The sequence below is a fragment of the Equus asinus genome, chromosome 29 (assembly GCF_041296235.1).
Source record: "Equus asinus isolate D_3611 breed Donkey chromosome 29, EquAss-T2T_v2, whole genome shotgun sequence".
NCBI classification, from domain to species: Eukaryota; Metazoa; Chordata; class Mammalia; order Perissodactyla; family Equidae; genus Equus; species Equus asinus.
The window spans coordinates 45,134,094-45,149,245 of record NC_091818.1 but is presented as its reverse complement, the minus strand read 5'-3'; the positions used below and the strand labels follow the sequence as shown (position 1 = coordinate 45,149,245).

General features: G+C 44.8%; 1 protein-coding gene across 9 annotated transcripts in view; it reads left to right on the top strand.

Annotated features, from left to right (window-relative positions):
• WDR37 (WD repeat domain 37) overlaps positions 1 to 15,152 on the top strand; it is a 66,576-nt gene that overhangs the window by 42,569 nt on the left and 8,855 nt on the right. For 4 of the 9 annotated variants that reach the window (XM_044762539.2, XM_044762540.2, XM_044762538.2 and 1 more), the window contains exons 10-11: positions 303 to 543; positions 1,854 to 1,995. In XM_044762539.2, the coding sequence (XP_044618474.1) occupies positions 303 to 543; positions 1,854 to 1,995 (383 nt within the window). Of the gene's footprint in view, positions 1 to 302; positions 544 to 1,853; positions 1,996 to 2,089; positions 2,283 to 15,152 lie in introns of all 9 variants that reach the window. The other 5 variants (XM_014856262.3, XM_070501112.1, XM_070501111.1 and 2 more) reach the window with 2 other exon arrangements.

Sequence of the window (15,152 nt, the reverse complement as noted above, 5' to 3'; positions counted from 1 at the left end):
GTTTTATTTGCCATTCTATTGGTTAGTGGAAGTGGACTGTAGCTCATTTAATGTCATAGTGACCTTAATTTTTTCTTCTTATATTTGGACCTGGGTTTTAGCCAAGTAGATCATCATGAAGTTGATAAACATTCATTGAGCATCAGTCGTGTATCAGCCATTGAGTATCAGCCAGATACTGAGCTGCTATTGGTCATAATGATGATCAAGTCCTAGGAAGACAAGTGACAACAGTCTGATTGTGTAGCTGTGTCAGAAAGACTCAGATTCCCAGAGAATTTCTCCTTTGCTCTCACTTTCAGCAGCAGATATGTGGTGAAGACGAAGTAGAGTGCTCAGATAAAGATGAGCCTGATGTTGATGGAGACGTGTCCAGTGACTGTCCTACCATCCGGGTGCCACTCACGTCCCTTAAGAGCCACCAGGGAGTGGTTATAGCTGCTGACTGGCTGGTTGGGGGGCAGCAGGTGGTGACAGCCTCCTGGGACAGAGCGGCGAACTTGTACGACGTGCAGACGGCGGAGCTTGTCCACTCGCTGACAGGTACTTCAGCCATCCGCGCCTCCAGCTGTTTGCTTTCGATTTACGTGCATGTGCTTGTATCTCACCTTGCAGGTTGCCTCTCGTCCAGAATTAGTTTTAGTTCTCCTGGCGCTCAGGTTGTGATTTTCAGAGATCCTTTCTGATTAATAGAACTGTGGTTAGCTAACTTTATTTTATCTTCAGGGGATTTGATTGTAGCATACAGTATGTAGTTATTTGGAATATGGTTGCTATATTAGTTTTCCGTTGCTTTATAACAAATTTCCACGAACTTAGCATCTTAAATAACGTAAATTTATAACCTCATGGTTTCCGTGGGTCGGGAGTTTCGGGCACATGCTCTCTGGCCCTCTGCTTAGGGTCTCACAGGTGAAATGAAGTATTGCCCAGGGCTGTCATCTCATCTGAGGTGTGGAGTGCTCTACCTTACTATTGTTGGGAGGATTCATTTCCTTATGTGCGACTGAGTCCCCCATTTTCTTCCCAGCTGTCAGCTGGGGGCGCTCTTAGCATCCAGAGGCTGCCCTCAGTCCCTCTTGGCCCCTCCAGGGGCAGTTCTCCATCTGGTTTGCTTTCTTCCAGGCCAGCAGCAGAGCATCTCTGCAGCTTTGAACCCATCCCCTGGGAAGGCCTGGGCCCTTTCAGAGGGCCCACCTGGTTAGAACAGTCTCTTTTGATTAACTCAAAGCCATCTGATTTAGGGTCTTTAATTACATTTGCAAAATCTGTTTTGGTTATAATGTACTGTAATTACCAGAGTGATGTCTCATCACATTTGCAGGTTCTGCCCAAAGTCAAGGGAAGGTATCATACGGGGTGTGTACACCAGGGATGGGGGTCTCCAGGCCATCTTAGAATTCTGCCCACCACAGGTGTTTTTGCAAATCATCAGTAAGTGCATTTCCTCTTTGAGTGTTAAAGATTGTATTTTACTGAGGGCTCCACCGATTACATTATTAGAGATTACTTTGGGAGTGAAGAATTGAGAATTAATTTGTTCACACATGCAGCCTGTTAAAGAGATTTGCCCGAGCTTCTAATTGTTAGGATCAGGCAGTGGGTTACCCTCAATACTCATTGTCCTGCTCCCTTTAAATACATGAGTGAGAGGACTTTCCTCCTGAGAGAAAACTCATCCCACTGTGAACCCCACATACTCTTATTAAGTGATTCCTTGTGTTTGCTTTACAATGAATACAGCGTTGGATCCCATAAAGACTGTTTTTTGATTCTTGTGTTTTTAAGAAAGCTTCACTATAACTGTGCATCTGCAGGTGGATGATCTTGCGTTTTTGTCGTCTTGGTTGTAGGGCATGACCAGGAGCTCACGCACTGTTGCACACACCCCACCCAGCGGCTCGTGGTGACTTCCTCCCGTGACACGACTTTCCGTCTCTGGGATTTCAGGGACCCTTCCATCCACTCTGTGAATGTTTTCCAGGGCCACACGGAGTGAGTTGCAGTCATTTAGTCATCTCTTTTTAACTATTCATGAAAAAGATTTTGTGAGTTGATATTAAAACTTAATTTTTATCTTACTTTTCAGTATTAATTTCCAACTCTACTATCTTCGAAAATGGCTACTCTTTTCTAAACATTTAGCTTCATTGTGGAGATTTCAAAGAATTGAGGAGATTAAGAGAAGTCATTGATGTCCTCTCAAGAAATTGGATGGGGACAGAATGGGGCAGTTGGGGAGGAGGAATCAGAGAAGAATCCAGAAAAATACTGCAGAGCTGGTAATGTGAATGTCATCTGTGGAGGGAGCCAGATTGGAGCTGTTCGTAGCCATTTCCAAGTCCTCTCACTGGGATTGTTTTTGTCTAGTTTTGATATTATAGTCGTCCCTCAGTATCTGTGGGGCATGGGGTCCAGGACCCCCCACAGATACCAAAATCCAAGGATGTGCAAGTCGTTGTAGTTGGCCCTCCTGTCTGCAGGTTCCACATCCGAAGATTCAGTCAACTTTGGATCGAAAATACAAAAATGTGGATTTTCCATCCATGATCTGTTGAATCTGATGATGAGGAATTTGTGGATACATGAGGGCCGACTGTACAAGTATTTGCAGGGTCTGTTTGGGGAGAAGACACACAAACACACACTGACCCTAAACCTCCATCTGCCTAGCCGTCTTTTGGAAAGCTTAGGCATAATCATGGCTTAATAGAACTTTGTTTCTTTTCGCAAACTTGTTCTTCCAGTCTAGCCCTTCCTGATAAATTACCTGATTGTCTTTCCAGTTACTTGACCCACAGACTTCTCTGCTCTCCTGCTGTGCTCCATCTAGCCCACCAGCAGGACTCCTGCCAGTCATACCTCCTGAATATATCTTGTCACCTACTCCTCATGCCACCACTGTCACCGCATGTTGCCCCTCCAGACCATCCCTGTCCCTCCCACACGGCAGTACATGTCCTACTTGAGCTCCTGCAGGTCCGGAGAGGGCGTTGCATGCAGTCGTGCTCCCTAAACACTTTAATGCTTACTCATTTGGCTGCTCTAAAATACGGATTTCCTTCATTCCATCACGTGATGCAGTAAACATCTGTTTTTTCTTTAGCATTAGATACTAAGTTTTAGATTTAATGCTGAAAATGAAACTAGGACAAAGTTTTTAAGTAGGTTGAGATTGGAAAATGAGTGAGTATCTTGCATCTGCGGTTCGCTGAAATGTTTACAGTGCGAGGCAGCTGACACATATTGAGATCTATTGAGATCTCTGTGTCCGGCTGGCTCTGCTCTGAGAGCTTCTGTGTAGGAAATGATTTCATCCCGACGTAAGGGAACATTTCTTCTACCAGCTTGGGCAACCAGAGCCCTATCACAGAGAAGCCCTGATTCCAGCGGTTCGTGACGACAGTGTTTTCCCTGAGCACAGGGCAGTGGGGGCTCATGCTCTCCCGCTGGCCCCGCCCTTGTGTGGGCCTCGTCCTCTTTGTTCTGCTCGAGGCTGTGGAGGGGACAACTTCCAACCAGGCTAGCCTAGACGGTGCAGAGAGGACGACAGAGCGCACTGTGCAGGGCTGGAGCTGTGGGTGGGCCGAGAGCAGCTCTTCTTTGTCTGTTTTTAGGGCGAGGTCAGTCTGGGCCCAGAGGATGGAGGGAACTGTCTGTGGTCACCAATACTCAAGGCAAGCCAGGATACCGACGCGCACAGCCTTACTCCTGAGCCTGTGCATCTTTTCTCCCAAGTTCTTCATTTTGAAAAGTTTCAGGAGTATGTAAAAGTTGACAGAATAGTGCAGTGACTCCCCGTTTCCCCCTCTCCTAGACTCACCAGTCGTTTTTATTTCACATTTGTCTTTTGTCTCTTTATAGATACATGTACACATGTATTGTGTGTATACACTGTACACACGTGCTCTCTTTGCCTGAGCACTTTGAAAGGAAGTTGCCCTTGTCATGACCCTTCACCCCTAAACACTTTAGCATGCATCTTTTGAGAATAAGGACATTCTCTTAAATAACTATGGTACGTTTTCCACCTAAGAAAATTTTTAATAATTGTGTAATATTATCTGGTATCCAGCTCATATTCAAATTTATCCTTGTCCACAAAATGTCTTTGATACTTGTTTTAGATCTGGGATTTAATCAGGATTCATTCAGTACATTTAGATACTTTGTTCTTTGGTCTCTTTTTATCTAGGACAGTCCTTTACCCATTTTGTTGTTTATATTTTTTATGACATTCAGTTTTTTTGTAGAGAATCCAAAGCAGTCTCTTGTGGAAAATCCGACATTCTGTATTTTTCTCATGGTTTCCTTTTTGCCAAAAGTCTTTCATAGCCACCACTGTGTGCTTTGCATCCCAGTGGAGCAGACATACTGGCAGGTGTCCATTACTGGGGATGGCTGACCTGAACCACAGGTGGTGTCTCTAGGTCTCCCTGTGGCGAGGTGTGTTTCCACTTTGGAATCAGTGAAGTGACACGTTGAGACATGTGAAGATCTTATTCTCCAGCAGCCTATCCTCCAGCAAAGGGTCTGACGTCATCGATGGTCCTTGGCTGAGTCAGTCATTATGTGGAGTGTTGCAGATGGGTGATCTTCCTAATTCTGTCATTTTTCTATACTCATCAGCTGGCACTTTATTCATTAGTATTGTTGAGGATTAGTACAAATGCAAAGACTTTTCTCATTTCGATGGTTATAAGCCTTTGTCGTCATAGTTATTTTTGATGCTTAAGTGTTTCTAGATTCAGCTGCAAGTGTGCTGTCCCCACGGACTTCTCTCTTTGGACATGACCCTCTCGTCTTTGGGTGCTCACTGTCTTCTGGCACCGTGGGAGTCGGTCTCAGACTCACCCTGCACTTTCCCTACCCCAGCCTAGAAGGTGCCAGCTGTCTTCTCACTAAACTGGCTCACTGATGGATTTCACGTGGAGAGTAGAGCAGTCTGTCCTCGTGACGTGCCTCTAGGAGGCAGGATGTAAAAAGCTCTCTGCTGTGCTGACTTGAACTTCCTCCGAAGTACCGAGGGAGGATGGAAAGACCTGTGGGTGGAGAACCAAGGAGGACTGGGGGCCATGTCTGGAAAGGGAGGCCGAGTGAGGAGAGAATTGTCACAGCTACTTTTATGGAGTTCTTGGTGTGCATAGGCACAGTGACAACACGGTCTGGCCCATTTAATCCTCACAGTGAATCCAGATGGCCTCATGCCTGTTGTGTGGAGGTAAACTGAGGCCCAGGGAGATCATGTCACTTCCCGAAGGTTGCCTGGGTCTTAGGTGGGGCTAGGCTCTTTAGTGTGATTCCACGGTGGTCTCTCTTAGGGTTATTTAAAGAACTTGTTAGTCACGTTCTGTTTTCAGTTGCCATATTTGATTGTAAGATTTTTTTGTTTTGTATAAGAGTTCTTCTATGTTACTGGGAGTTGATGGAAGTGCCTGTTTTAGCTTTAAGAGTGTTTAGCAATAGGTTGTTCTCGTCTGTCTGTCTCTCTCTGATTGTGAAATGTAGGAAACTCTGGTGTCGTGTTTAAAACATCTGCTTAATTTATGGTATATTTTTGTAGCCGGTGGATACAAGACATAAATGTGGTTTTTTGGAGAGAGAGACTTATGAGGAATGTAACTGGTTGTTACGAAGGAGTTGTTATTTCTCATGTGGGCCTGTGAAGCCGTTTCTTAGGTTTGCTTTTTTCTGATGGCACCAGGAGTGACTTGGAGTCACCTGGAGTTATGTCTGTCCCCAGGGACTTCTCACATTTGATCTCCTAAGATGTGAGTCCTGCTGTGTTCACAGTAACAGTGGGGGCACGTGACGTTTGAATGAAAACAGGGTATGTGCAAGTACGTTCTTGTGCACTGTATTGATGTTTTCTCTTTTCTTACTTGAGTTAGGATGAACTGGCATATTTTGTTGATAAGTTTCAGAAAGTTCTCTCTTTGGGAGTAATTTCCTGTGGTAAGTATCAGAGAAAGGAAGTTTTACCTCTTTTTAAGCCTTTGGGCATGAGTAGGGCTTGGCTGGGCCTGGCTTGCTGTGTCTGGACGCACGAGTCCTTCGCTCACTCCTACGGCCATGGCTGCACAGCACCGCCTGTGGGCAGCCTCTGTCGCCACAGCTGTGGAGAGGCCCCTGTGTGGCCAGCAGGGGGTGCTGCAGGCTGCTCTGTCCGTACCATGCAGTCTGTCTGGGTCACATCTGCAGCAAGCTGCTAGAAATTGCTGCAGTTTGGACAAGCAGGAAGTGCGACATTTTACAGGGTTTCAGCTCAGGACTCTGCTTAGTCAGTAATTCCTGCTTTTTGTCTCTGGCTTGGGTTCTATAGATTTGAGCCCATGCGACAGACCTATGGAGTGCATTCCCTTTGCAAGTGGATATAAGTGTGTATCCACACAAGGGTGCTCGTTTATTAAACCAAACCCATGAGCTGATTCCCGGTGAGAGCGGAGCAGTGGCTGGTCTTGAGTATGTGTTCAGTCTCATCTCTCAGCGGTGATGTTCTGAGTATGGTTTCTCAAAACTGACCCAGGATCTCCTGCCTCCCTTCAGACTTGTCGCTCTGACAGACCGGTGTCCTTGGGGACGTCAGGAAGCCTGCTGCTGCGCTCCCATCTGCGTCCACCCCGGGCTGGGGCTGCCATCAGTGCCCGGGGGTGAGCTGTCCTGGCTGCCTTTCCAGCGTCATGTGCAGTGTCTGCTAACCGAGGAAGGGAGCTCTTTTCTCTGCCTGCAGCACTGTTACCTGGTCTTGGTTTTCCAGAGTGGTTTTCTTGAGTCCTTTTAACCTGATTCTTTTCTTAGCATTAAAAGCAGAAGGCAGGCATGCACTTCTTAAGAGCTTTGCTATTCTTTACTCACGTGTCACCCTAAAAAGTCACGTGGAGTGTTTTTTCAGTGGATTTCAGAGTTGCTATACACAGAGGCAGTGTTTCTTAAATAGACGTGACCACATATTTTCTATGAACATCATGTGAAACACACTTTGGAAAACTTTTTTTTTAGGGCATGTTTTCATTTACAGGAACTCAGTACAGATTCGTTAGTAAAGGATGTTAGAATCTAACATCTTTTATAATGTGAGTAATTCACTTAACTGTCCAGTTAATTTGAGTTTCTGTACGTTAGGTTTTCTTAAGGCAAGACGTAGCCATATAGGCTTCAAGATTACTGACCTGGTTTGATAATCCAGTTTTTCTAGGAGCTGGGAGAGAGTATTTTTCCCTTTTCATTTTCTCTTACTGTTATCCTGGTACTTTTATGTGGATTCTATGCTCTTTTGAAAAAGTAGAGTTTTACATGTAACGCTTAACTGTAAGATAAAAATCTATAGCGAAATGGATCCCCTTGAAATTTGTGCTGCCATTATTTTTTCTGGACAGAGAGCAAGCTCCTGTGAAGGCTTTCAGTGTAAATTTTTAGAAAGGACAAATATGCCTATTTCTTCTTTGATGTATTACATTTATTTTCACTCTGTATTATGAAATCTCTTCATTATAGTAGGGATTTTACCATAATACGATTTACTCAGTATAGCTATGGGGCTGTTATTTGATTAGATGTTAGTGGCCCACAGTGTGTACCAATTTATATGAAAAATAATTTTAGGTACTTTATATAATACATTTTTTTCTTAATAGCAGAAATGAGAAATTGTAGTGTGTACTGTTCTTGGAAATAACAAATGTTTAATTGGAAAACTTTGGAATGTCACAGGAATTTTCTGCTGTTGACAGTTTATTTTTCGTGTATTTCTGTCCTCATTGTTCAGAGCTGGAAGTGAAATCCAGTGCTTTTTATCTGAGGTGAGCTACATCCTTATACATTTGTGTGTTTTCCACCTGGCATTCAATTCAATGAGCAAGCTGACTCTTTGGAGACGTCTTGCTGGGTGGTACTGCGCCCCTCCCTGCATGCTGCACATTGCTGCGCACCCTGTGGGGTTGGACTCAGCACACGGCTCGTTGCAGCTGGGCTCTTGCCGCCTGGGATGTGGATACAGGGACATGTTTGCAAGAGCCTCTCAGTGTAACAAAACTTTTAGGTTAAATCTCCACTACTGTCCTTTGAGAAGGACACGAGAGATGCCCCTGTTCAGGTTCTCTCAGGAAGGGTCCCACACTCCTCCCCGGAGCACCACTGCCTTCCCTGTGGAGTGCCTGGAGTTCTGTTTTGGTTTAGTTTAGTTTTGGTTGAGTTACTATGAAGAGGGGCTGACAGTTGAGGCTGTCACTGGTCATTAAGCTTCCTCTGTGGGCAGCTGATGACTCCAGTCCTTGCCCGGCTGACAGTATTTACAAGTATGAATAAACTCCAGTATTGAAAAATCTGAAATTAGCTCAACACAGAGAAAATATCGGAGAATGCAAAGTTTTTTCTTACTTTTTTGTTTTAATTCTTTTCGTATGATTGTAACTTTACCCCCAAAATGTGAACTTGAATGCTTTCTTCCAAAACAAAATTTTAAAAAGTCAGTTTAAAAATTATAATGATTGCCTTAAAGTTATGATATTTTCGTGTGCCTTTATTGCCAACTACCCAGAGGAGATATTTAGTACTAAATACTAAATTCTAGATCATATACTTAACGAAGGTGAAAATAGCTTTGAATTTTGTCATGACATTAAGCTTTCTTTATGTTTTTAAATAGGAAAAAATGTTTTGCCATCATGATATTTCTACCTGGGGGGTGGTTGATTTGGCGCATTGAATTCTGTGCTTGGTTGGTGCCTCGGCTGTGCGTATGCCCAGTGGTAGGGTGGTAGCAGTCTGTCAGCAAACTGCCTCGGAGGCCGACATTCTGGTATGTGAATCTGTTGTTCTCGGTGATGGCTTTTAAGCCCTCGTCCGTGAGGAGGAGAAAGGTATTGCACTGCCTGGTTTCTTCCAGGGACTGGAGGACGTCTCTAGAAGTGCTTCCAGGGTGGAGACTTCTGCTGGAGAAAGAAGGGGAGCTGTAGCATCTCAGTGTCCTCAGACTGTGATTCCCCCTCTGAGCTTGAAACTCCCACTCAGCTGTGCAGCTCTTACCCACAAGCCTGGACGTCGGGTTCTGTCTTTTTAATTAGATGGATTGAAAACAATTTTGAGAAAGTTCAGAGACTTCTTTAATTCCTGGTGACAGTTGGTTGATACCTAAAGTTGTCATAAAACAAGGCTGGGAGGCACTAAGGACTCATGGACTAACAGGGTAAGCTCCGAGAATGGTGCCCATTTCAGGTTTTTCTCAGCTTTGTTAGCCTAATGCACTGCCCGACTCACAGAGAAATGGGATGGCGGCAGCAGTTGGCAGAGAGGTGATCTAACTGTGTGGTTGTGTTAAGGTGTGTTTTGGAAGTTTCTTTTCTCTCAGTGAGTGGATGTTTGTCCTGTCATCGTGGAAATGAGCAAGGAGACATTAGTAACAACAGTGTACGTTTGCACACTCATGTACTTAGACATGGTTGTGGTTTTTCTCTGAGCAAGGTCATTCTGCAAGTATTGTTGCATTTTGCTGAGAGGGGTCTTGAAGGTCTTCCTGTGTCAGCGCCTTCCTGTTCCCTTTCCCCCTGCTTCTAGCCTGTGGTTCAGATATACAGTAATCTACTTAACCAGTTCCCTTAGGATACGTTTTAAAGTTGTTTCCAATTCAGAGTATAATTTTTAAAAGCAAGAGGAGATTTATTATTTCTGCATTTACCATTTTAAAATTTCTCATTTAAGAAGGACTGCTCAGTAACTAATAAAAATAAGAACTTCAAGGAAGTCAGTGTGTAAATCACTCTACTTAACAGCTTTGTTGCAAGCTCTCCGATTGCTTCACTGTTCATTGAGATGACCTAAAAAAGAATCATCAGGTTATTAACACAGACTAAAAACTTCCTTCCTAGCTGCATTGTTACAGACTCGTTAAGACAGACGGGAGGTGTGTCTGGACCAGATTCAAGGTGTTGTCAGAAACCACTGAATGACAGTCTGCAGTGAGCAGGGTGGAGAAGGGAGCAGCTGCCAGAGGTGGAGCTTGTTTTTGGAGAGGTGGTGGTGATCATGGTCTGTGCCTTGGTCCCTGCACATGCTGAGCCCAGGTGGGCCTTGTGCCACCTGATGGGCATCTGCACTTGCTGGCACTCAGCCACGGCATCTGAGCTGTAGGGTTCTGATGCTGCTGACAGAGCAGAGGAACACTTCATTTCCCTGCCATCCTTGGGAGCAAGATGTTCCACATAGTGGTTTCTCCAGAGCCTCTCAGTGATCGACAGTTTTTAAAAAAAGACTTGAACTATTTTAAGTGTGTGTGTACAGAGAGGGAGCTATGGAAGCCTTCAGCATCCTGGTGCTTGCTGTTTCCCCCACACCTGGTGGCTCCTCACGCTGTGCATTTGAGTTCTCTTCTCTGCCCTGGGTATTTGGTTGGTTTTTGCTTCCCTGGAAGTCAGTTGTTTCTTTTTGCTATTTTCGTGCTGGTGTTTCTCTTTGCTTTCGATTGTTTCTCTTTGCTTTCAATTACCAGATCCTCTTCTCATTTATTACTCCTAACACTTTTTAACTGATATAACTGTAAAAATTAACCCTGAATGAAAACCTAAGGGCCGTTCCAATAACTATAAGTACATGAATGTGTGGACTTCAGAAATTTTCTTCTGTATTCTGAGAGGCCATTTTGCAAAATTAGTCAAGAGCATACATTTCAGGAATATATATATAGGGCCCTGTGAAAGCGGATAGTTATGAGAATGGTCTGTGTGCCTAAGTAGCCTTGAACTTCTTGGGACCAGGGCATAAAGCAGAATATATCAAGAGAACACAGAGCTGAGTGCTGTTACTTAGTGCAGAGAACCAGAGCTGAGTGCTTGTACTTAGTCTAAAGAACACATAAAGAAGTATATTCTGGCCAAAGCTTCATAAACTTAAGAAAGAAAAGTCTTTTCCCGTTGTAGCATTTTGCACTTATGTCCTCCTCCCATTACCATAACAGCCAACCTCCTGTGTGTGTCTGCTAAAGAGAGGTGCCTGCCTGTGCCGAGGCACCCGTGGTCCCCAGTCCAGGGCAGCTCTGCTGTGGTTGGGTCTTCTGCTGGGCCCTGGCTCCCACTGGGGAGCACCACCCACGGGCACTGTGGGGCTCCTGCCCAGGAGGCACCACTTGGGGCCCCTTGAAAGTCAATCCCCAGACGACCAGACACACAGAACGTGTGAATTCCACGCATTCCAGAAAACACCAGGAAGCTCTCATTTGGCTGGCTCTCCTAAATGAGTAAGGAAATGCAAAGTTTTGGAGGGCTGTGGTAGTAATTTATTTTGGACTTTTGAAAGTGAAATTTGACTTTCAGATGTCTTCCCTGCTTAGGTGTGGATGCCATGGATGCATCCTGGTGCCAGTGATTCCTCCCTTTTCGGTCTCTTTCATTGAGGAAATCAGATACTTGATTTAAATTAGCATTCCTCAGGTAGCAGCCTCTTCTGTATCAGTGGGAGGGGTTATCATTTTATTTTATACACACATGTACGTATGTGCACATCCCTCATGTGTCCTGTAGCCCATGTCACTTCTGATGGGCAATCTCACACATATATTTGTTATGTGCACATGTGTCATGTTCTCTGTAGCCCGTGTCACTTCTGACAGGTGCCCTCACACACATATATACGTATGTGCACACGTGTCATGTTCTGTGTAGCCCCTGTCACTTCTGATGGGCATACTCACATATATATGTATGTGCACCCATGTCATTTCTGATGGGCGCCCTCACACACGTACATATGCGCACACATGTCATGTTCTGTGTAGCCCATGTAACTTCTGAAGGGTGTGCTCACATATGTATGTATGTGCACGTGTCATGTTTTGTGTAGCTCTTGTCACTTCTGACGGTGCTCACACACTTATATACATATGTACATGTGCCATGTTCTGTGTAGCCCATGTCACTTCTGAAGGGTGTGCTTACACATGTATACATGTATGTACATGTATCATGTTCTGTGTGGCCTGTGTCACTTCTGACAGGCACACTCATGTATATATGCATGTGCACGAGCGTCATGTTCTGTGTAGCCTGTTCCACTTCTGTTGGGCATGCTCACACATGTATATACATACCTGCACACATGTTCTGTTCTTTGTAGCCTGTTCTACTTCTGACGGGTGCGCTCACACACGTGTATATGTATGAGCACATGTGTCGTGTTCTGTGTAGCCTGTTCCACTTCCGATGGGCGTGCTCACACGTATATATGTATCTGCACGTGTCGTGTTCTGTGTAGCCTGTTCCACTTCTGTTGGGGACGCTCACACATGTATATACATATCTGCACACGTGTCATGTTATGTGTAGCCTGTTCCATATCCGATGGGTGTGCTCACACTCAGGTGGTTCTGAAGCACATTGGCACACAGTCTTGGGCTGGAAGCGCCCTGTGGCACCTGTTGTCCCTCGTTCGTTGTCCCTCATTCAGGTGGAGTCAGCCAGACCCTAGAGCGAGGAACACGTCAGGTTCCCTCCTCTCACCAGGGAAGAAAAGCTGCCCTCCAGGCCCTTTGACAGGTCGCTGCAGACCCAGGGCTGGTATGCTGGCTCCAGGGGCATCTGGGGGTGGCTCATCTTCTCTTATCCGGTAAAGCAGCAGCGATCTTTCTTCAACTTGGCTAACGTAAAAATCTTGTAATTCCTGATAGATTTCTGACTTTAATTTTCCTAATTATTTTCATGAATAGGGCTTATCTGAACCATGTTACCTTCAAAGCTGATGTAAAAAGTTTTTCCTTTTGGGAGATTAAAAAAATAAATGAAACCTTTGAAATTCCTTACTTCCCAGTTTTTGTACACAAATTCATCAAGTGGTGATATTGAGACTTTGGCTGTTGTGGAATTGATGAGCATGTACGAGGCATGGTCCCGGGCTCAGGTGGTAAGGGACTGGAAAGTGAGGTTATTAAAACCTGAGGGAGGTCATTCCTCACCTAATTTAAATGGAGTACATTCCTTTTAGATGTCTTTAAAGTTATTGGTGTAATTACAGTTATTCAAAACTTAATTATAGTGACTGTTACATCATTTAATAAGAATGAAACAGTGACCAGATTTCACAAAAAGGAAGTCAGAGTCTTGACCCTCTGCAAGCATGAAGTTACTGTATAAATCTTAATTTGAACTTCTCTGCTCATTTTAGCTCAGGTTGTGTGGAACTGTCGTCTTTGAGCGATCTGTGGGAAAGATCCTTATTAATTCAGTTAATAAAATGCTAAGGAGGAGAATTTAACCAAGTTAACTAAAGTACTGTTTGGATACACTCTTAAAGCTACTTTTGGAACCCTTCTCTTTGGCCGATAATAAACCTGGTTATTGTAGTAGTTTTTCTGAAGCTTTGGTAAAAGTACTGTCAGCACATTTGAGCTGTTAGAATTATGCCATGTGCCCTAAAACTGCACCACGTTTCCGTAGAGCCAGGACTGTTGCTGCCTGCTCCACGAGAATGTGAGCGTCACAGAGCAATTTCACCCTCTCTGTTGCGTATTCTCTCACACAAAGCCGCACGTGCACATAGGGGGTGCTCAGTAAATTTTTGTTGAATGAACAGTTCTGTGGTTCAGTCCTGTCACTAATTTAGACTGTAAATCCCTCAGTTATTCCTGAAGAGAGAGGTTAGAGAGTAGTGTAACTAGGCAACAGTATTTATCCCTGCATATGAGGGTATGTAACCTCTTTTTTCCAGGGAACAGTTGAATTTTAAATCTTGGAAAAGCATCATGTGTGATACAAGGTTGACTTTTCCTTTGAGTGTTCTTTATCTTAGGGTCCACTTTTTGGGTAGTAGCCATCAAGGAATATTCAGAAACATCTTTCATTTGGAGATGATTTTTTTGTTTCTCATTTAGGTATCTGACATCTTAAAATACAGGCTGATGTGAGTTCTTTAAATTCTTTTTTTTTTTGTTTTTGAGGATTAGCCCTGAGCTACCATCTGCTGCCAACCCTCATCTTTTTGCTGAGGAAGACTAGCCCTGAGCTAACATCTGTGCCCATCTTCCCTCTACTTTATATGTGGGACTCCTACCACAGCATGGCATGCCAAGTGGTGCCGTGTCTGCACCCGGGATTCGAACCAGTGAACCCTGGGCCGCCAAAGCGGAACGTGGGCACTTAACTGCTGCGCTACCAGGCTGGCCCTGAGTTCTTTAAATTCTGAAAAGCTCATGATAGGAAAGGCAAGTGGAGGACTTGTTCTCCAGACCCTTGACTGTCAGTTTGTTTGGGCACCTGAAGACTGGTTCATCTGTTAGAAGTTCAGTTTTTAAAAATCAGTTTTGACAATGTTGGTTGGGAAGGAGTGCGGCGATCAGATCGCTTTGTACACAAAGGGCACAGTCACACAGGTGTTACGAGGCTTGTGCAGCGTTCTCTGTGCAGGCGTGTGAGTGAGTTCTGGTTTGGCTGGTGGGGAAGTCCTTTGGTCCATTTGTCACGTCAGCATCAGTGGACCACAGAGGTGTTGAACTTGTGCTTTTCTTTGAACACTGCAGCCTCCCTGAGCAGTGCGTGGCCAGAGTGAGGAAGCCACGCTGATACCTTCCTGGAGACTTTCCAAAGGTGGACTCGTGTGTACCTGGAAAGATGAAAAGATGGAGCCTGTGTTCTTAGGAAAGGGATGCCCCCCTCTCCTGTCGTTTCTACTTCTGGAGGGCTTGCTCTTCCTGCCTGTTCTTCAGATGTAAAAGTATTACTTTGCTTTGTAGGAAGCTGCATCTTGAAAATAGGAAATGGGAGCACTGCAGCCGGTTTCTGACGTGGAGCCAGAAAAGCACACGACTTCAGCATTTCATGGGCCAGCATTTTCCACATCATATATTTTTTTTCTTAGCCATGAAATTCCTGCAGATTGTCATGCAAAACAGTTTTGTGTCTCTGTGTGACTGGGTAGACAGCTGTTCGTCCTAATGAGGAGTGCTAGCATTACAGTCTTTCTGTTGATTGAGACCCACGGAGGGAGTGGAATGTTCGAGATCAGGCAGTGGTGTGCGACGAGAAGGTACCGCACTGTCAGCTGGAAGCACATGCTTGGCTGCTCTCGGCGACAAGATAAATGAGTTGGCTGGAGTTTGGCAGAGTCTGAGCTTTTCCAGTGAGTGGTTGTGCTGCACCCGCGTCCCCGTGGGACCCGAGTTGGAGGGCCCTTAG